General features: G+C 40.7%; 1 protein-coding gene across 4 annotated transcripts in view; it reads right to left on the bottom strand.

Annotated features, from left to right (window-relative positions):
- Window positions 1-675: 675 nt before the first annotated feature.
- LOC148423105 (ubiquitin carboxyl-terminal hydrolase 9X) overlaps window positions 676-22,450 on the bottom strand; it is a 41,333-nt gene continuing 19,558 nt past the window's right edge. For 2 of the 4 annotated variants that reach the window (XM_088415129.1, XM_088415132.1), the window contains 33 exons: window positions 21,354-21,487; window positions 21,166-21,256; window positions 20,969-21,082; window positions 20,669-20,897; window positions 19,947-20,042; window positions 19,659-19,870; window positions 19,328-19,568; window positions 18,971-19,120; window positions 18,742-18,862; window positions 18,505-18,635; window positions 17,062-17,340; window positions 16,846-16,971; window positions 16,236-16,373; window positions 15,989-16,155; window positions 14,281-14,389; window positions 14,058-14,204; window positions 13,807-13,953; window positions 13,415-13,622; window positions 11,997-12,217; window positions 11,727-11,929; window positions 11,486-11,659; window positions 11,104-11,245; window positions 10,236-10,992; window positions 9,114-9,237; window positions 8,812-9,037; window positions 8,593-8,722; window positions 8,301-8,486; window positions 7,799-8,019; window positions 7,633-7,721; window positions 4,665-4,821; window positions 3,780-3,992; window positions 2,937-3,035; window positions 676-2,524 (listed from right to left, as the gene is read on the bottom strand). In XM_088415129.1, coding sequence (XP_088271255.1) covers window positions 2,276-2,524; window positions 2,937-3,035; window positions 3,780-3,992; window positions 4,665-4,821; window positions 7,633-7,721; window positions 7,799-8,019; window positions 8,301-8,486; window positions 8,593-8,722; window positions 8,812-9,037; window positions 9,114-9,237; window positions 10,236-10,992; window positions 11,104-11,245; window positions 11,486-11,659; window positions 11,727-11,929; window positions 11,997-12,217; window positions 13,415-13,622; window positions 13,807-13,953; window positions 14,058-14,204; window positions 14,281-14,389; window positions 15,989-16,155; window positions 16,236-16,373; window positions 16,846-16,971; window positions 17,062-17,340; window positions 18,505-18,635; window positions 18,742-18,862; window positions 18,971-19,120; window positions 19,328-19,568; window positions 19,659-19,870; window positions 19,947-20,042; window positions 20,669-20,897; window positions 20,969-21,082; window positions 21,166-21,256; window positions 21,354-21,487 — 6,031 coding nt within the window. In that variant the 3' untranslated portion in view covers window positions 676-2,275. The remainder of the gene's footprint in view (window positions 2,525-2,936; window positions 3,036-3,779; window positions 3,993-4,664; window positions 4,822-7,632; window positions 7,722-7,798; window positions 8,020-8,300; window positions 8,487-8,592; window positions 8,723-8,811; window positions 9,038-9,113; window positions 9,238-10,235; window positions 10,993-11,103; window positions 11,246-11,485; window positions 11,660-11,726; window positions 11,930-11,996; window positions 12,218-13,414; window positions 13,623-13,806; window positions 13,954-14,057; window positions 14,205-14,280; window positions 14,390-15,988; window positions 16,156-16,235; window positions 16,374-16,845; window positions 16,972-17,061; window positions 17,341-18,504; window positions 18,636-18,741; window positions 18,863-18,970; window positions 19,121-19,327; window positions 19,569-19,658; window positions 19,871-19,946; window positions 20,043-20,668; window positions 20,898-20,968; window positions 21,083-21,165; window positions 21,257-21,353; window positions 21,488-22,450) is intronic. The other 2 variants (XM_088415131.1, XM_088415133.1) reach the window with 1 other exon arrangement.

Here is a 22,450-nt window from a genome sequence, read left to right as displayed (position 1 = left end):
CAGAAAAGTGAATTTGACTACAAGCACTCAAAAAGAAGCAGTTGAATCAATTGGGAGGGGTTCATTAAGGAATGTTTTTTTCTGAGTGGGCAAGTCATTGGTCACTTGCTCACAAGGTGTTAATATAAGATATTCATATTTCAAAATAAGTTTGAGGTAGGCATCTTCATTGTAGACCCACAATTCCCTGCTCATGCAGCAGTTACCTGCTTGGCATTTTAATTATAAATGCTTGATTATGATAGGGTTAATTTTTGCTGATTATTAGTTGATTTGTAGCACAAAACCACATTGTAATTTGTGGGTAGCACAGAACCACAATGTAATTTACAGGTATCTGCCAGAAATATTGAACTTGAGACAGTCAAGCACTCACTTGCTTTAAAGAGTTAAATAGATCACCACACAAAGTATTTCCCGCTTTTGTTTCAAGTGAGTGCCAAGTTTGCACTGGTTCAGGGAGCATGTCATTTGCAGATGCGATTTCATTGTCTTTTCAAGTCCAGTCAAACATGTCTTCAGTGCACTTCAGGCTATCTGCTAGTGATAAGATTTTTGGAGAAAGATTGGGCACCTGTCCACAAAGCCAAAACTACCAATACTAAATGGCAGGCTTCAAATACTTCTTGAGGATTCCAAGAATGTCGTTGATATAGTAGTAAACATGACGCAGACCAAGATTCAATTTTCTTTATTTGCTAAGGGCGCAATGTTTTTTTTTTATGTTTTGTTATATTTCTGTGCACAAAAAACCTCACAAAGTGAAAGTCCACATCGCGACTGTAGCTCCAGAATTCAACGTCACACCATGGCCAAAACAAAAGTCGGCAAAAAACAGGGCGCAGATTAGAACTCTGTACAGTCAATATCTTCTTTAAAAATAACAAAAGGACAAAAATGTTCCTTTTAAATCAAATTCTATTTTTTAGTGAAATACAACAAAATAAATTCTATAAAATAAGAGCAAAATATTTAAATATAATACGGTGGGCAGAATATTTTCATTTGCAGGAGTATTTGGTATGGTTTAGACAAAAAGAAAAAAAAACACGTATTCAAGTTACCAATTAAATACAGTATTTACTGATGTTTATCTTTTTACTACAGGATCACAAGTTAGTTGCAATGTGACTAACCAGCTGCTATTCCTAAGTAACCCCTCCCGTGGCACCCCCGTGGCCAACGAGCAAGATGGCAAATGACACATGGCATGGGGGTGGCGTGGGCTCCACAGAAGAGATGCAAGATCAACCACGCGCTCTATGATACATCACAAAGATGGCTGCCGGTGCAGCGGTTATGTTGCATATGTTTTGTTTTGTTTTTTCTCGGAAGGGGCGGAGATTCTTTCAATCTAAACGGTCTATCCAATCAGCAAAACTGTGAAGATTATATGAGCAATTGGAAAGCCACTTAGTCGTACACTGGTTCAAAAATATTGCCCTCATTGTAGGTGAAAAAAAAAAAAAAAAGTAACACACCCTGTGAAGATGTAGCGAAAGAACAGCTTTAGGTTGTTATGGTTTTCTTCGGGCTACACTATTCTGGTGAGAAGCCATGCTAAATGTTACAGCATATTGACTGACGGAGATTCAAAAACAACAACAAAAAAAATGTATGAAAAAAAAAAAAAAAGGCAATATTTCTCTGACCAAATGTTGCATGAACTGCTTTTTCACGTCAAAAAGCGTGAAAGCCCACCTGCCCGACGGCCAAACAAACTCGGCACACGGGGAACAAAATCACGACGACGACAACATATTGGTGAGAATAACAAAACGCGTCCTTCTTCGGCGTAGTCTTCAGTTGAATGACCGTTAAACCGTCCCATTGGCTGGAACAAACTCTTACTGCTGAACATGGGGGATGAAAACAAAGTGTATCGTTTTTGGGCGGGGGATTTTTTTTCTTTTTCCCGTATAGTATCCATTTTTGTCATCGGTACGATCTGCAACCTCTTTCCCCGACAGCCAAGCACAGCGAGTGATGCTACTGGGCGATCCCAACAGTCACCAACATGAACATTATGTACACCTTTCATCATCATCGCCAGCTCTGGGTTAATAGTTTTTTTTGTGTGGGTTTTTTTTTTTTTTTTTCCTTTACTTAGAACTCTCAAATCCACTCCCTCCGCTCCTGCGGCGCCCCCCCGCTGGCCATGCTCCGAGAACCAAAGAGCGCAGAGGAGGGGGTAATGAGAGCTGGACGACAGAGGCTCCAGGCACAGCAGAGGAGGGAGGAGGCGGAAGAGGGGGCTTGGGGATGAGTGCGGCGTTTACTCCTTGGGCGGAGCAGGAGCCTGGCTGGAGGCGGGGGCCAGGGCCGGGCCGGCGGGCCCCATCTCCTCCGTGCTCTCCCAGTTCTCTTGTGCTCTCGGGCTGGGCGCGGGGCCGCCGGGGCCCGTGCCCGGAGTCGGGGCCTGCGCGGGGCCCGGTGTCGGCGCCGAGGCGGGCCCGGGGCGCTGAGGGTTGTTCATGTGCTGCGCTGCCGGGCCGGTATATGGTTGCCCGTGAGGATGGTTGTTCTGGGGGAGGAAGTCGATGGCATCAAAATATAGATTAGATTAGAAGAGTGAAATTTATACAGAGAGGCGGTCTTTATTTGTATAGTACCTCATTTGGGGTATTAGCCTGAAAATGGTTGATAGTTACTTGCAGCTGCGTTAATATTAGCAGCGGTCCAGACATTGAATTCAAGTCTAATCTATACATGATTAAAGACTATTATAATGGTGAGTTTACACTTGAAATACCATTTTATTATAAAATAAATCTAGGTAAGACATTTCCACACGCACTATGTGTTAGATTATTACATTTTTTTTTAAACCAGCGTCGTGAAATAACTGGATAGTATATAATTTAAAACCATTTGTGCATTCCATAATATGGGCAAAAGTTCACTGTTAATAATACAAAGTGATGAACAACGGCTACCTGCTGAAACTGTGTGGTTCCAGGAGAATGTGGGTACAAAGAGGTATCCTCAGGTGGAGAAGAGTCTTGATCATCTGGGGCTTCCTGTTCATCCGGCTCCTGCAAAAAGAATAGGAAGACAACACATAGATTGATGACATGTGTGTCCATCCGATGCATGAGGCCAATTTAAAACTATGGGAATGGTTATTCACAGATTTAAACACTGACATACGCAAACACCAGTATTTCATTCGTACACATTATTGTATAGCCATAGATGACTACCGTAATTAATAGTGGTGCGCAAAAAAAAGAAAAAAAATCTGGATTTTCATTTACAGCGATAATTTACTCATCTTACATTTTTAAATGAAATGACCCACGCAAAAATATTCCTTGTTGATCCGTATTTTGAATGAATAAAAACAATTACAAAATAAAAATTTAAAAAACCTACTGGTATCAAGGATGATAACACTTTCAAACTGTCTTATCCTTCTTGTAGCAAACTTTTCAAAGGGTTAAGATGAGTTGTTTCACTGTATCCTTGTTTTCTCCTCAAACAGTGGTGTAACATACATGAACTTGACCATAAAGAAGGTGTCAACGTCATCAGTTTCTTCAAAATTTGACCGACTTCTAACTGCATCACAACTATGGAGGTTCCACTGTATGGCTCATAATATGGTGGCAGCCTAAGTAGGTCTTGGGTGCTGACAGTTTGGTTATAAACACCAACACAGTAAGGGTAAAAAACTGGATTGTCAACACTGTACAAGGTTAATGCCCGTGTAGTAGTAGTTGAAGCATCTACAACAACAACGGATTAGATCAAGTGCGTTTGGCGTGCCAGCTCATTACCTCCTCGGGGCAAAGCTCGCAGGCCTTGGCAAGGGTCATGCGTGCGCTGTGCGAGCGCTCCAGGAAGTAACCGTTGGATGTTTCATTGCTCTGGACCGGAGGTGACCAGTTGTTGTAGGTGTACTGTGGGTTGCCAGAGTAAGGCCTCCTCTCTAGCTCGTCACCGAGCCACTCGACAGCCCACGTCCACTTTCGTTTCAGGTCGCCGTTACTCTGCGTGCACATCACGGACACAAGGATAAAGAAGCCCTTGTATTACAAGTGTAATGGCGGAAACTCGTGTGATCAAACTAACAATTTTCAAAAAGCACATTGCGACCTCCATTGCGAGTACATGAAATTCAGAGCCGTGAATGGCCTTCGCTAATTTGCATAATTCTGCATATTTATTATATTATATATATATATATATCCTATTCCGTGTCCACTCGGACTGAACAAACAAAATCATCAAACAAAATCATTATTTAGGGGTGTCCTGATCCAACTTTTTCACTCACAAATACTGATTGCAGCCTAGAGTATTGTCTGATAGATATCAGCAGGAATGATTCATGTTTTTAATTTTTTTTTTTTTTTTGTAGAAAATGTTACTTAGGGTTAGGCGGGATTTAATCACCGGATACTATTGAAACAACATACATTCAACCTCAAACATGACAATGTACTACATGGATTAAAAAAAAAAAATAGTTCTCTGTATTTGCAAATATTGGCGATTTTGAATGTACACAGATTGATTCGATATAGGATATATATATATATATATATATATATATATATATATATATATATATATATATATATATAATAATGGACCAATATCCAATATCAATATTGAATGAGGATACCATTGTTAATTTTGTAATTAATGTGCAGGTGTACCTGGAGGATCTGGTAAGCCACAGAGCAGTTGCTGAAGAGGGCCACCATGCATTTGATGCACTGGTAGGCTCGTTTCTGATAGTGGTTCTTGGAACGCTGGATAGTGTCAAAGAGACCATCCCTGTCATCTGGAATTCCCTTCAGCACATTATGAATCCTACAGCACAAAAAGATAGAGAAAAGGAGGATTACAAATAAACACTGCATTTTGGTCAGAAAGAACAGCTGTGTTTGCTTTATCAACATTCATTCAGCTAATCGCTTCGGGTAATAGATTGCCGGAGTGGAAATTGTACATTGTTCTTCACTTAAGATGTTTTTCCACCTTACTCGTCCCTCAAAGTTCTTTACATTCGGCTACTCAGTCATCTACTGATGCAGGAGCATTAGAAGCAATTGCTCAAGGATATTTCAACATGGTCGCAAAGTCCAGGTATTGAACCCACAACCTCTGGGTTGGGAGATGACCACACCATCATTGATCCAAGCCACCAACCAAATACATGTTGGACGCAACGACCAACTAAGCTACATAACACTGCCATCTACAACCTAGTTAATAAAAACAGATTGACGAGTGCTTGTATGTGTGTGCAATATCACACCTACAATATTGACAAGTGTAGTTTTGGGGGTGATAAAAAAAATAAAGAAATCAAATATCGCGAAATTGACACTAAGGACGTGATGACGTAATCTGTAGCATGGTGTCTATTCTTATGTACACACGTTTCTCCACTGCAAGGACTTAGTGCCTAAATTGAAAGCGACGTCTGTCAAATGGAAATGGTTTGGCTACAAGGGCAGATAGGATGCAAAACATAGATGTTACCTTTACAGTTAAGAGGAAACACAAGCTATAGCTTAAAAGCAAGGCCAAAAATGAGCAGCCTCAAGACACGTGAGGACGACAGGACAGGATAAAAGCATAAAAGCGAAAGTTTCAACTGATCATTGCTGGAGCACTCATTAGATGTATTCCTTAAGACAAAGAAAGCAGACCCTGGTAGGCTCAAGATACACAATCCCATAGAAAAATATTTTTCAACACGTCTGCATGGTATGTACAAATGACTTTTGAAGGTGTGTTGTTTGGATTTCTTTACTTGTAACTTAAAATATTGGCTTCTTTATTTATTCATTGCTCATGTAAAACGTTAGTGTTTTCCTTGTGAGGTCTAAATGTAACCTATCTAGCTAGTCAGGCTAGGTTCACACTGCAGGGCTTAATGCTCAATTCTGAATCTTTTGGGAAATCTGATTCTATTGGGTTGTTCACATTCCCAAATAAATATACCAAACACACATTTTATTTTTATATATATATATATATATATATATATATATATATATATATATATATATATATATATATATATATATATATATATATATATATATATATATAAAAAATGAATGCCAAACGGCCCCAAACTGTCCCGCATGCTCAGAGGATCGTGACGTCACACAGGGCGGGCTTAACGTTTGTGTTTACGGAAATATGGCTGATTGGCTGTCATACCAGAGCCACAATATTTTTAATCTATTACAGTTAAGTTAGAAAGGAGGGGGAAAAGTGTGGTATTTAGCCATTGTATTTTGTTCCATGAGCATAATGGGTCACTAGCTTACGCAACATCTCCCTCACACAAGCCAGACAGACACACACACACACAGTAACAGAAAATATACTTCGTTGTCCCTTTCAAAATATTTTCAAACTTCTCTGGTACGTTCCGCTTTCAATGTGTCATTCAGACTGCCATCAAAATATAGGTTTTAGTTTCCATTTCAAACTGTGTCCCTGAAAACGGTTGCACGATATTAAAATTAATTTACATTTCAACGGTGAAAAAAAAATTACACTTAAATGCGTGGTATAAAAATGCTGTTATTCTGAACCACAAGTGTTTAGTAATTTCCCAAATGGTCAGATGTATCACAGCACATTTACTTGAAATATTATATATATAAAATATAATTTTAAAGCTATGTCATCCGTCTCTAATAGCTTGTGCGGGTAGGGTGGAAAGACCAATTTTCGCTTCTTCTACAGAAGAAAGAAAACGATCAGTGCAAATATTGACATGAGGGCGAAAGCATTGCTTATTCAATATTCTTGCCAGCGAATGTGTGCCATGTAGCCTTGTTAAAATCTGTCATACCAGAGCCACAATATTTTTAATCTATTACAGTTAAGTTAGAAAGGAGGGGGAAAAGTGTGGTATTTAGCCATTGTATTTTGTTCCATGAGCATAATGGGTCACTAGCTTACGCAACATCTCCCTCACACAAGCCAGACAGACACACACACACAGTAACAGAAAATATACTTCGTTCTCCCTTTCAAAATATTTTCGAACTTCTCTGGTACGTTCCGCTTTCAATGTGTCATTCAGACTGCCATCAAAATATAGGTTTTAGTTTCCATTTCAAACTGTGTCCCTGAAAACGGTTGCACGATATTAAAATTAATTTACATTTCAACTGTGAAAAAAAAAAATACACTTAAATGCGTGGTATAAAAATGCTGTTATTCTGAACCACAAGTGTTTAGTAATTTCCCAAATGGTCAGATGTATCACAGCACATTTACTTGAAATATAATATATATAAAATATAATTTTAAAGCTATGTCATCCGTCTCTAATAGCTTGTGCGGGTAGGGTGGAAAGACCAATTTTCGCTTCTTCTACAGAAGAAAGAAAACGATCAGTGCAAATATTGACATGAGGGCGAAAGCATTGCTTATTCAATATTCTTGCCAGCGAATGTGTGCCATGTAGCCTTGTTAAAATTGGCGTGGACAACATGTGGCTTATGGCCTCAGCAAGGTATTTTGACGTCTGCCTTTTTGCATTGCAAAATAATGATACCATTTGTAGTCTGGTGTGTACCTCCATCTTAGTGTGTAAATGGTTGTGTTTGCAACTTGGCTTGATTTGTCATCTTGGTAATCAATTCTGACCTGTGCGTCTGCCAGGAGTCTTCAATGAGCAGGATCTGTAGCAGCAAGTCCAAGTGAGGCCTCAACTCATAATTATAAGAGTATGCCACCTGTGTACAGCCAAGCAAACGTTAAGCAACACATCCAAGCGACAGAGAAATCCTAGTCGCTGTGATTTTAGTTTTACCTGCCAGAGTAGCTCACTGAGCACAGTGGAGGAAAACTGAGGGTTCTCCCAGCAGCTGAAGCGGAGCAATTTTACGGTCTCCTCAGAGTTGCTGCAGTCCTCGATGATCTTCTTCACATAGCTGGTCCTCACAAACAGGATCTCAGCCACAAGCTGCTGCACTAGCATTACCGGGGCTGTTAGGTTGGTGTCCCCATAGGGGTTAGGCAGAGGGGGGTTACCTGCACAGATGGGTGAGCAATTATTACAAATGAAGTGATTATCTATTTTATTTTTTCCCCCCTAGAAAGCCCTCAGCTCCAAGCTCTGGCAACACCGCACACGAGCTCAGAGTGGCTGGTTTGTCAGTCACCACATCCTGAGCAAGGATGATGATCCTCATAGGGCAATACAATTAGGGTGCTTTCACCCCCCCCCCCCCCCCCACACACACACACACACACACACACACACACACCCCTGGTACGAAACACCTGACAACTTGGCATTGTTTTACACTCACCATTGATGGAGGACTGCATGCGTGAGGATACATCACAGCAGCGAACCAATTGGGAGACCACTGTGTAAAGCTTGCCTAGTTCGGCGTACTGGTACTTGATGGCAGGTCCGGGGCCTTCGTCCAGCGCTACTAACATGAACGTGGCAGGCACATTGAGCTTTAGCAGCTGGGTCTTTTCTGCCAAACCTATTTACGGAGGAAGATTGGAGGTTGAATGTGTTGAAAGGGATTATAGTAATAACCCAATAAGTCTGAGCAGGTGTACATGACAGGTTGTTTGTAGGCTTCTTACCCAGATTGGCATACATGACAAAGAGGTTGAAGTACTGTTGCAGGTGACGACCATGTTCGGATACCTCTCGTCTGAGCAAGTTGAGGACAGCTCTTAAAAGGTGGTCACTTAGACTGAGGTTGTCACAGCCCTAATCAACATGAATACAATGAATTACTTGAGGTGCATCGAGTGGGAAACCTCTTAATTCGTTTTGAAAGCCATAAAGAAAAGCTAAACCTGAGCGGAGGTTCCAGGCGAAGCGGTGGGGGAGGGGCAGGGGCCGTCTTGCAGCGAGAAGTGAGCGATGAAAACTATGAGCTTAGCAAAGGCACCGCGCACCTCAGCGCTCGGGCACTCCAGTAGGTACTCGGAGAAGCGGTTGGGGTAAGCAAACAGTACGTTGTGTGCAAACCAGTAGCGTACATTCTTACTGTGTCTCAGCAGGATGCAGAGCGCATCATACCTTATGATGGAGAAGACATGTTCAGAAAAGGACTGAATGTAGAGAGAAACAATGTGGTAATGTGGTGGGTGCTTACCAATCACTGGCAGGACCTCTGACTACTTTCTTGGTGTGGAAGCCTGTGCTAAAGAGGAAGCGAGCAGCCAGCTGAGCACTTATCATAGCAATCTCCTCTGCCTCTGGCAGAAGATGGTCTTGTCCTGACAAAGTGAAAGACAGCAGGGCTTGGATTAGCAGTTTCTCCTGGTTTAAAGCATTTGAAATCACATCTTAAAATTATTATTTTTTTTTTGTTCAGTGTTGAAATGTTTAGTTGTGTTGCTAAAAGGTTCACAAGGCTTTTTCTTATAATTTCTGCTTTACACACTCTCTGCGCATAAGTTGTTCTGCAGTAGATGATCTACGCGTTTAATGCAACAAGTGGTGACAACTGTCACTGGTAACGTTAATACAGAAACCATCTTTTTCTTCCCTAGGACAACATAAAAATCATCGGTCAGGGGTAGGACATCAAGTGATAAGGGAAGCACATTTGTAATTTGTTATGAACCAGCACCTGTGGTCAAATATTTAATTTCCTGTGCAGTACCGTCACAGGATCCTCTGGCTAACAAAACAATTCTGCTTTCCATAAGATCACGCTCAGCAGTTATTAAGTATCATTTATGTAACACATTGTGCAGTGATCATTTAATAGGGACAATGATCTTCATCAAACAACACTAGATGCAATCTCAAGATGATAGAAGAGGGAATTTAAAACCACAGTAATGATGGGAAATGTCAGAATTTATGGGAATGCTTATCGCCACTGAATGCAGTTAACATGTCATCTGAAAAACTGAACGTCTGTACTGACACACACTATATATATATATATATATATATATATATATATATATATATACACACACACACACACACACACGTGTGTGGTATTTATAATAAATATAAAGATCATAATCTTAAAATTGGAAGCCTGGCAAAAGCATTGGTGACGGGTATCAGTTCTCTCAAGTGGCTTGGCACATGGATTTATGTTTAGGACAAGGCATCTGGGGGTACCAAAAAAAAAAAAAAAAAAAAAAAAAAAAAAAACTTAATTGCACCAGGGGCCCCATCACCAAGTTGTTACACCACTGGCCGTATGGTATTTAAAATGTCGTATAGTATTTAGTATTGGTGTATCTATACATACCTGGAGGGGGGTTTAAATAGACACTGTTACAGGTCAGAAGTTTCTTAATAAACTGGAAATATTCCAGGCTGTATTGCATTCGGTTGTGCATAAATTGGACGTTCTGTTTGCGGACGCTGCACTCGATTACACCAGGCATCTTGACTTGATGCGGCTTGGCGGTGGAGATGGCCAGCTCCGAGATGTACTTGACAAGCTCGCTGTCCTTGTCTAATGAGTCCATACGTTCATAGAAAAGGATGTAGGCATTCCACCATCGTTTTTGTCTGCGATATGACATCCTTTTCATCATGTGATCAAACACCTCGCCCATGTATTCACCACCAAAGCATTGGTTTTTCATCTCCTCCTCGTCATCCATTTTGCACTCCGTCACGTCGCCATCGTCAAACTTATACCAGCGATTTTTTTCGCCGTCGCCCCCATTTCTTTGGATGATGTACGAGTAGTAATGTCCACCGCTGGCCTGGCCCGAGTGGACCAGAACCCCTACCAAACGGTACTTGGAGCTGCCCACAGGCGTGGGTTCTGAGGGTTCATTCTGTTGGATCACTTGGTTCTCCGGGTTGACGTCATCGCCCTCAATTTTCGCCACGCCAGCAACAGTGTACGGCTCCATGTCTAGCTCCCTCGGGAATTCAAAGTAGTCATTGAATTTGATGGCACATTCCCGCTCCCAATCGTAGTCGAAGCGCTTCAGTTGGATGGCAAGGACTGGTGGCAGCTTTTTGATCAGCAGTCGCTTGACAGTGTCCACCTACAGGGGATGCAAAATAATATATAATGTATCCAATATATATCCATTACAAACCTACCATTTACATCCCAAACATTTTACCCTTTTAAAAAAGCTGCAATCCTATCCTACCTTCTTATTACACTTCTCACAGTGGTATGCATTGGCTCCCTCCAGTAGATCTCCTTTGACGTATTGCTCCATGGAGTCCAAAAGATTCTGATGGTTTCTGATGTCTACATTAAGTGTCGTGAATGACTCCTCACACTCGTACCTAAAGACAAAGGTTTGCATGTGGGTGGGGGATAAAACATTTGTCCTACTGAGCATAACTATTGCATTATCTAGAAATCAATCTTCTTAATTAGTGATTCTTAACTAGTGAGTTGTAAAAATTTTTCCAGTGGTTGATAGGAAAAAAAAAACGCACCAGTATTAAATGCATATCTAATGCTGAATATTTATTTGAAAAAATGTGTAGTTTCTCTGTGATACAATATAAATAAATACTCACCTATGAGGGCATCCCTGACAAATCTTCTGATCAGCAAAGGAGCCTCCTAGCACCTTGCTGAGCATAGCAGGATGACCCAAGGCCTTTAGTGCTTCATCCAGACTATCCACCAAGGAATTGAAAAACTCTAAAGCGTCATGCTGCTCTCTTAGATTCACTGGCTCACCCCATAACCTGCAGCCCCACAAGTAGAAGGCACTTAAACCTCTACCAAAACAGTCAAAATGCGTGAATTACATACCTAAATTGTTTCCAGAAGCCTCTCGGGACATAGTACTGAAGTCTGGAAGCAGCGAGGTGGCCAAAGATGACCTGTAGGTGACGCAAAACTCCAATGTTGTACTCCTTCCTGTCCTCTGCTTTACTTGCAGGCTTATCGTCAAACTGGTGGTGGTAGCTGAACACCTCATCACGAGGATCCACATTAGTCTGTTGGGACAAAATCTATTGACGATGATTCCTCAACAGTGTATTTGGCCATCACACCCATACTATCATTAGCTGGCAGTACCTCATTCTCCTGCTTCTCATCGCCTGACATGTCATCATCCACATCGGTCCCTGTGCCCTCGATGGCCAGGATGCCGTTGCGAATGGGAGGAATCATGTAAAGTTGCTGAATTACTGAGTTCATATAACATGTGGCCCCAGCGTTCTTCAGACCCACAAAGCCTTTATTTGGCCGTGGGCCTACTGGAGGCAGGTACTCCCACTCAGTCAACGTTTCACAGCCTGGAAAGAGATGTGGAACGGCTCAAATCTTCTTCAGGTTGTACATACGTACGTCTCATCACCTTTTCAGACAACGTAATCCAAATTGAGGGTTGGTAGGCAAAACGCCACAGCAGTTTTTTCTGGGTCACCAATTGTCATGGCAAAAGCACGCAAGATACTTAGATATTGCATTAAACAACAGTGTTCCCTCACCGCTTAGCATTTCATCTTTCATGTCCTCAGACCACCGTCCCCCCCACCAAAAAAGAAAGAAAAAAGAAAACCCCAAACAAAACAATGTTATATTTTGCCAAAAGATGCACTGTGAAGGTTGTCCTGCATGCCAAACGAGTTGACTGTAACTGGACAAGCTACGGGCGTCCTACAAGACATGTGACTGGCTATCAGCAGTCTCAGAGTGAACCTCAACCTCCAGCAGCAGTCTCAGCGTGAACCTCAACCTAATGTCTCTGACTCAAATGAGAGCCTCTCTTCTGCCACCCATTCAAGCCTCTTTGAGAAGGTAATGTTGATGAATGTTAATGACAGTTGTGCTACATGTATTGTTCCTTTATGTGAGAAAGCTGTGTGTGGCATGCAAGTGAGATATGAGTGCATGAGCATGGCGGGAAGAATAAATAAGTTGCCGACGGAAAAGGGTGTTTGGGCAGATGTTCCAAAGAGTTCTGTTGTAATAAATTGGAATGCTGAGCGTAAACCCTGCTTTCCCGTTGTCACGTTTGTTGAGCTACGGGTTCCACTCTGGGTCACGTGGAGGGCATTGCTGGCCTCTTTGCTCCCTAACCATGGGCAAGGAACGGAAATAAATAAGAGTAGTTACTGTACAAAATAGAATATATGTGCGACATGGTTGTGGAAGCACACCGCCGCGCAGTGGAGCGGAGACGCAACACAGAATGTGGAACCCCCGTGTGAAATATGTGAAGTATTTCACAGTTAAAAAAATTCTGGTACCCAGATACACACTCATGGAAATTGTGTGTGTGTGTGTGGGGGGGGGGGGGGGGGGGGGGGGTTCCTACTTTGGGGAATTCACTTTTTGCAGGGGATTCTCCATTAACTGCGAAAAAAAGAGGGAACACTACATATTGTTTGCATCCCGCCAAGTTTACATCTTTTATTGGACTTGAGCTGAATTGGACTTCAGCTGAAAAGAAAAAGCATGGAAAACCCTGCTTTAAAACATTAACTTACCCAAATAGTACATGTCAGTCAGAGTGTCAACGATCTGCTTGAGGTTGCGGAAACAGCCGACAGCAAGCGCTACCAAGAGCTCAAAGCCAGCATTGATGGAGGCCGGGGTGCTGCACACTGGAATGGCCTGCTCTGTGGGAAACTCGCCACTCTTCATGTACTGCAAGTAAACGTTTGACGCTGGGGAAATGAAGTCGTCGATCAGCTCCTGTGGGGGGTGTTGGAATGTGTCAACAATATTTGATGGACACCAACCATTGTTTAATTCAACAGAACTAAATGTCACCTTTTATAAAGAATAGAGACCCCAAAAAGATAGAAAAATCCTGGCTTTTGTGAGTTAAATATCTTAAAACGTATAATCATTATGGGACAAGACTTATCAGATGCACCTTTATGAGGTTAGCTCCTCCTTTCTCACAGCCAATGTAATATTTCTTCTCAGGTGTCTGGAAAGCTAATAGCTCCTTGGTGACACCAAGATGGCCTTCTAAGATAGTTTCCTCGACGCCAGTTTCCCCTGTCCTCTTGACTTCATCCTAGAAGATGTAAGATCAGGAATGACAGTAACATCAGCTCACATTCACAAAGGCAACACGACAAAAATTAATCCCATGCTAACTTGAGACAAAGGATAGCCTACCCTTATCCTTTTGAGCCAATCAATCTCATTGTTGAGCAGCACCTCAGCATTTGGCAGGTTGATGTTGCTGTTGTAGGCATAGTTCAGGAGATGTCGGAGCAAAGTGAAGTAGTCCCCTGCATGTTTAGCTCGCTCCTTAGCAGTGGTCTGCACTCAGGTCAGGAACATAAAAATAGGGTCAACAGCAAGAAAAGAAGCGTCACTCACATGTTGGGTTACTCACCCCGAGGACAGTGAAAAGGAGAGTAATAAAGAAAAGGAGAGGTCGGTGGCCCATGCAACACCTGGTCGCCATGAGGAAAAATTGCTCCTGGGCCATCTGACGCACAGATCTGTCAAAGGCATAAAACAAAAAAATGGAATCCAAATGTCAGCTTATTGTGCTCCTATTCTGTCTTTTCATTCATCTCTACTAAAATTGCAGTAAACTAAAATTGCAGTAATGTATTTTTAATTTAGTACATTTCATCACCAAAATGTAGGCGTTTTTTTTCTTTTTTGCACAGAAGTTATCAAGGGTTTGATATAGCGCTCCTGCAAAGCAGATTTAAAATGTCATGCTACTTAAACGGCCACTAGGTGGCAGAATTGCAGTTCCAAATCAAATCATTCATGGGTTCTTACCCATTTGCTGGTGGTACGTTATATAATACAATTTTCATCAATAATTGATGCAAATGTCAGTCAATATAATTTTCAAGTCAGTGTTTTGTTCAATTTTCATTGATCAAATTTCAACAGTCGTTTTTTTACAATACATTGAATAACAACTCCACTGTTCCAAACTATTAAAGTGATTATATGTAAGATTCAAAACGTTTTTTATTAAAAATGAACACATTATAAATAAAAAAAATGCAAATAAATGTGTTAATGACTAAGAGTATATTTTAAATATAATCGTAGGGGCACTCCTCTAAAGGTCGCCATGTCTGTTACAGCAATGGACAGCTGGAGGAGGGTGTGTATTGCTAGGTTTACCGTAATGCCCCTAAAGTTCCCACGCGTGCATGCGAAAACTTACACTCTCCCTTTAAGCAGAACAGCATCTCAAGACTTTTTACTGGCTGTAAAGAACTAAAAAAAAATGGTCACATGTTGAATTTGAATATTACACGATTACATAACATATTGTTTGAAATGACTGTGGAATATTAACATGTTAATAGAGGATGACCCTTGCTTGATATCACTTTACATCTATAGAACTTGTGAGTTCATGGACAGTTTCACTTTAATTTCTTGGCAAGATGTTAGAATAGCATCTCAGAGCAGCAGCTTGGATATGAACTGTCTTCCATCCTTAGAGATCTTTTGCTTGATGATACTCCAGAGGTTCTCAACAGGGTTGAGGTAAAGAGAAGAGGTACGGTTCTTCTTTTTGTACCATTGAAGAAAGTTGTCAGTGAGAAACTCTACATACTTAGTTAATTTCTACATTCGCAGTGACCCTAAAAGGACCGACCAGCTCTCCATGATTCCAACCCAAACCATGACACCTCCCAGCCCCTTGCTGCCATCTCAAAATACAGTTTTGACTCTTAAATGCAGTTTGAATAACAATTTGGAACACAGTGTAGTTGATTATGGCGGAGCTGTCATAAAGGAAAACAAAAATATTTATGTGAATGTCAAAGCTCCACTTGAAATGAATCATGTCAAAACAAGCTATTTTTCTAGTCATAAAAGAAAAAGAAAAAAAACAGAAGATGAACATTGCTTTTGTTTTGCTGGAAAAAACTTTTTCTGAACCAAGACCAAGCTATTTTAGGCGGGTCCCATGCATGTATAGCCATAAAACAATATCCTGTGTACCTTCAAAGAACAATCAAAATCGTCTAACATAGCTGGTACACAAGGTGGTTCATTTTGAGGAATGGCTGGGATTGAATAAATTCAGCTTAATATAACCAATACTAATGTGCACTTACTTGCTGTGGCAGTGCAGTAGCAAGTCTATGATGAAAGTTTGCCAAGCCCTCTCCTTACTGAGAGTGTCGAGGGCTGTGGGCATCAAGGCAAAACACAACGTCATCACTTCCAAGGCCTCACAACACACCTGCTCGTCTTCACCATCCAGTTCCTTAGCTGCATTTGTCTTATAAGGGAAAAACAACATTTACAAAAAATATTTGAAACTGCCTTTCAAATTCCCAATCTAGTTCACTTGACAAGTACCTTCTCATATATCTTGCTAATATCTTCATTAGAACTGAAGACAAGCTGTACTGTGCCACAGCCTGAGGCCCAAACTATTTTCTGTACCGCTCTGATGACACAGATGTCAGGAATAGACTTTGATGTCTGAAAAAAATTCTGACAGCGACACAATCAATTAATGTATATATGTGGAAAAATTAGTAGTTGTAGTAACAAAAATGTGATGAATACCAACCAAAGAAAAGACTGCTTTTGTAGTGGTTCAAGAGAATTATTTTAAAGAACAAACAGAATGTGGGCAAAAATGATGGTACCCCAAGAAAGCATTGAAACTAATTTGACCATAGCGACATGTTCAAAGATGTACAGTAATGTCCTGTAATTAGTGTCTATCTTTTACGGAGTCATCCGACCTATTTACTTAAGTTGTTTTGAGTCGTTTGATGACAAGGTCCAACGAACACAGAATACAGAATATGTTTACATTAAGAAAATCGTTGAGGTCCGTATGAATCATTATTTTTCCTTTAGTGATAAACATGTCTCAAGCTTTTCTAAGAATAAGGCATCTATGTTCATATTTCAACTATCGAGAAATAATGTATACGTTTTGATTCTTTGCAATTACCTCATCAGAAATCTGCTGTGCCAGGCGGATGGCTACATTGCGCAGCATACATTCTGAGGCAGGATTTGGGATGTTTTGCAGAGCACTCTGCAGGACCAGAGCCTGGTCATGAGTGGCCTGGTTAATCTGTGGTAAATTGAAGAGTGGAGAATGATCATCATCAAATTTTCATTTAAATGTTTGGAAACCATTAATGGTTTTCGCTAATTGGCTAACCGGGGAAACAGGGATATTTCCTTCGGCATTAGGCTGGCAGGCCTCCGCTACAGCTTTCACATGCCCAAATCCTACGGCAGTGAGGAGGAGTTTGGCGATTTTCAGCGCATTGAGGTAAGCCCCGCGCCTTGTCTCCATGTCAGCCGATGGCAGGAAGTTGTTTCGGGTTAGCATGCTCAGCACGAGCGGCAAGCCACCACTCTTCAGGAAGTTGTACTGGAAGTCACTAGCATCCTCGCCCAGAGTGGCACTGGCAGGCATCAGCAAAGCATACACAACCTGGAACACAGGCAGGGAACCCAAAGCCTTTACAAATAGCAAATCCAGCATGATGTTTTCTCCTAAAAGTAACAAACAGCAAATCCAGCATGATGTTTTCTCCTAAAAGTAACAAACTGTTTTAAAATGGCTTCAAAACATTTAAACCCCGATTGCTTGTAATAAGATATAGCTTACATAATTAGAATAAAAATTATTTAAACTTAACATGGTAGATGATTCTTAATGTAGCAAATATTTTGTTAATAAAATCTTTGTGATGTGGTTTGATGAAAGTAAACCCCAAATTGCTTGTAATAACATATAGCTTCCATAATTAGAACTAACATTACTTAAACCTAACATGGTAGATGATTCTCAATGTAGCAAATAATATTTTGTTAAATAAAATCTTTGTTATGTGGTTTGATGAAAGTAATATCTCTGATGTTAGTTTTGAGCAGACAAATTTGCAAATAATTGGAAAGAAATGTAGATTTCTAGACGATGCGGAGCATTGCTAGGGCGTCCCTGTGAAGCTTTCATGTATGACACAACACTCCTGGTCTCAAATGTCATTTCACCAATGAGTTATGTACGTGGTTAAAGCCACCAATTTGTTGAAAATATGTGACAATCCAAAAAGACACTGAACAGAAGACGGACTTACACAAGATATGTGCAATATGTGCCATAACTGTAAATGCACTTCCTTACCTTGTCCCATTGGTATTCTAATAATAATAATTATTATCATATAACCTGCCAAAAAAATGAAATTAACACCAACGCCTACAATACATAGTAATCAGTGCAATCTATAGTAAAACACACATATATAGCACATATTATCAATATACTTCCGCAGTACTCTACCACTAGAATCTGTGGATAGGTGTGTAATAAGCTGGGAAGTCAATGTTATTGGTACAATCCCTTTAGCCACTGTGATTTTTTGAAAAGCTGTGGAATGCTTATTTTTGCTCCACGTTATCTTACCAAAAAGAACAAAAACAGTTTTGATTTTCCCCATATGCAAATTCAGAATACACGAGACAAAAACAGTAGTAAATATAACATGCAATTTTTTAAAATGGTGATTTGACATAAAAAAAAACAACAAACGGGGGGGGGGGGGGGGCAAACACTTAAGACCACTGTTAAGCAATTTTGATGCGGTTGTACCTCAATGAGGTAGAGCACTTGTGAGGGTGAGGGGCCAAAAAAACGAGAGTCCAGTGAAGGGCTGAGGCTGTTTTCCCCGAGCTTGGCATGGTCTAAACATACAGCACGCAGGTTCTCCACCGTAGCATTATCTGTAATTTAAAAAATAAAAAATACACAAGCATCCCAACACTTTGAGTTTATGCTTCCTTCAACTAACTAGACAGCCTCATAATAAAAGAACATTAAAACAAGTACCTGGAGGCATAAGTTTCATGAGAACCCTGGCCCCATCTCTAAGTAGAGGCATATTGAGTTGGCAGCCTAGGTCAGCCACCTGCCACAGGAAGGAAATGTAACGTAGATGCAGCGACATGATCTGCAAAACCGGAAAAGTTGTTTAGAGAGATGCTCCTCAAACATGACGACATTGAAACATCAACTTGTGTGACGAAACCCTTTATAAAACGACAATGTAAAAACTCACCACACCAGGAAGACAGCTCTCCACTTCAGGGTTGGGCCCGTCACCGTAATGGTTGCCGTGGTTACCTGGCGAACCAGTCGAAGAGTCGGAGGAGCTGTCTGGGCTAGAGGGCATGTTGGTGCTCACCTGAGTTAGCTTGGCCGTGATCAGCTAAAGAAAAATGACAAAATTACTAACAATACCGTCCAGACTTGCCTATCAACAACTCTACTGCATGGCTTAGCCTCCAGGAGCAAATACGGCTGCTGCCATGACATTTCAGAAATAGGTTCTGTAGGCTCATAAGCTTGCTCTAATAAAGCCAGTGTAACTGTCCACCCCAGAGAGGCATCAGAATATGATTAAAATGTGAGTTACTGTTTTGTCTTTCAAGTTGAGCTGTCCAATCAGTTTCCTGTCATCAGCTGGATCAACCACTTCTCCTCCGATGAAGAGCTCTATCTTGGTATGTGCAGCATTGGCTTTGATACGGTTTAAGATGCCCCGGCGCACTGAGCCAATTGTGTCATTGGTGTGTGACCAGATATCCAGGTCATCCACCTGACGCCCCTGGTTGGGGAAGCGCACGATTAATGTGATATGTTTTCCTCGGAACGCCCTGGGGAAAAAAAAGGAAACATTTAGGAACGATGTCTTGGAAAAAATGTGGACATACAAAATTAATGGAATATGAGGCTTGTCATTCCACCTTGACATGGGTAGGATAGTTCTCTCTTCATGGTAGTCACTATCACATTCATTGATGTACTCTTTGAGCACAGTGAGCACTCGCACCATGCGAATTGCTTCCTGGCGAGCACAGTTAATGCTATCTTTGTCACCATCCAACACACAGAGCGTATCGTAGGATGCCTTTAGACGGTCAAAACATGACTGAATGAAATCTTCATGAATTTCCACCTACAAGGAAAAAAAAAAACATAGGTAGATGACCTTTAACCTGAAAAATAGGTTTGAACACAATTCTATCATGTACCTGGTTAACTTGTAATTTTGGTCCAAGATTGGTATAGATTTCTTTCAGTAAGTCTATGGCTCTGCTGGCAATGTCATCACTTCCTTGAATTACCACCTGAAACAAAACGAAATGTCCTAAATATTATAATGCATCTGTGTCTAAGTGGGGATGACACACAGTTCCAACTCATTGAACTGCTATAACATATGACACCAGTTTATCACACAAGCATTATTGCAAAATTGGGAAGAAGTTACATATCTCACAACAGCAAAACGGGTCAAAATTGATTCAGGTTGATTCCAAAATGAGGCAAACCTAACTCGTTTTAGCCTTTAACTATCTTTCCGTGCCATTGCTGGAAAATCTCCAACCATCATTTCTGATCATTAAGGTTAGGAGCTAGGAAATACATTACATCAATGAATATTTGATGAATGTTTTTTTTTTCTTTTTAAATAGTGAGATACTGGTTTACGGATATTGTATTACTTTATTATCTTGTCTATAAATGCATAATTCAAGGGAAGTTTTCCATATTGTGTCCTGATAGAATTTTGAATTAACAAAGGCTGATTATGTGGATGTACTGTGTGACTTGCGGAATCAAGAATTTTATGTTTGGATCACAAACAATCACCTAAGGCCTGCTGTATGCCAATAAAACGTAGTAGTAATTTTAACAAATTAAAAAAAAAAAAAAAAAAAATCAAGAAAAACACAAAACAATCACTTCTCACCCTCCAGAGGTAGTCTAGGCCTATGAGTTCCAGGTCATCCATCATGTACGCTCTACGTTTGGCCACTAGTTTCCCCTCCCGGCAGTTAACAGCCTTAAAGAACCTCTCAAAGCATTTCATGCCATTCTCTGTCAAAAGGGACGGGTCCAGCTGCAGGACATTATTCTCAAAGAAGTCCTTGTTGATGTCTGGGTCCAAATCAGGTTCGTCGCCCATAAGTTTAGAGTACCTGCAATGAGGCATTGGGGGTGTTGTTTGCCATAGAAGTGCATTTAAAAAAAAAAAAAAAAAAAATAGTACCATTTGAAGCAGGCCTCGCGGTCACATAGGAAGACTGCAGTCTCGGCCAGACACTTCCAAATCTGCTTGGCTTGAGGGGCACAGAGCCATAACTGCCCATCTTTAAGAAGAAACCTGACAAGAACAAAAACAGTTGGTTACTTGTAACTGGAAGTAACACCACCATTTGCCTGTTAAATGTCAGTGTAGTTTAGTACCTAAGGAAGTTAAGTCTTTCTTGGACTTCCTGGACATGGCTGTAGCGGCTTCCTGGTCGGACTATTTGAGGGTCAAACTCTGCCTGTTCCTCTGCAATTATTATTAAAAACAACAACAATAACTAAAACATACAAGCAATTGGTCTGATGATTCCACTTAAGTATTTATTAATCTCCCCAATGTATACCTTTGGAGAACTGCCGCATTGTCTCCATGTAGGCAGACAGGTTCTCAGCCACAAGCGTTACCAGAGCATGGTTGTTTTGCAGCTGGTTGATAAGGTCATGACGGTAAAACACATGTGGATTCCTCTGGGTTTGACTAAAAAGTCAATAGCAATATAGAGTCAGGAATACAGCAGTGGGCAGGGCAAAAATATCAAGCAATGAAGCAAGAAAGACTGAAAATTGCTGATTTCATCAGGAGTGTAGAGCAAGATTTTGGGAGAATTGGTGCGTAATAATATAGCCACCAATGAATCAAAGTTGCCATTTCCTAACTTGCACCCCTAAAATGACCTTAAAGACAGAAACAAATGACAATCATGACAAAAATACAGGGGTTTGTCTGCATTAATAACTGTTAGCACCCAATCTGTAATATTGAGGCTTAAATTGAACTGGAAATACTCCCATTTCATCAAATATCAGCCAGCCCCCAATAAACATTGAACTCAAAATAGTAATAAAACAAACACCTCAGCAAAGTGACAATTTTCTCTTTTAAATAAAAGGTACAGTAAGTGTTTTGCCACATCTGATGGGTTTAGATTTTTCAGGCTAACGGTGGCTTGTGTCACCAGATTCCAAATAAATATGCCACATTTGAATTCTAATGAGCTTTTCACCATTATATTAAGCTCCTTTTAAGCAAAGCAATCAGAGAATGACCCGTACTTGACCATGGCCAACAGTTTAAACAACTGTTCTAACTTCTACTGTTCACATGATTTGTATCTACAGTATTACAGAAAAACTCAAATTTTGGCCCAGAGTCTACAGATCTTGATTTTCACTTCAAATCCATTGTTGTGTTAAACAGAGCGAGGAATGCTTGAAATTGTGTCAATGCCCAAGTACAGTACAGTGCAGTAGTATCTCGAGATATGAAAGTCCAGTTTATGAAGAACTCATTACAGTAAAACTCCTCTACAATGAAACCTGCACGTGCAAAAAAATCCTCCAGTGTGGGGGAAAAAAAAAAAAAAAAAAAAAATCCATGCATCGAAGCCTTTCCCTTTTTCTTACTACTTCATACAAGGAAAAATTCCCCTGTTCCATAATA

This window comes from Hippichthys cyanospilos, chromosome 5 (genome assembly GCF_059441005.1).
Source record: "Hippichthys cyanospilos isolate Australia breed blue-spotted pipefish chromosome 5, RoL_Hcya_1.0, whole genome shotgun sequence".
Lineage (NCBI taxonomy): Eukaryota > Metazoa > Chordata > Actinopteri > Syngnathiformes > Syngnathidae > Hippichthys > Hippichthys cyanospilos.
This window is presented reverse-complemented; position numbering and strand designations above follow the sequence as displayed.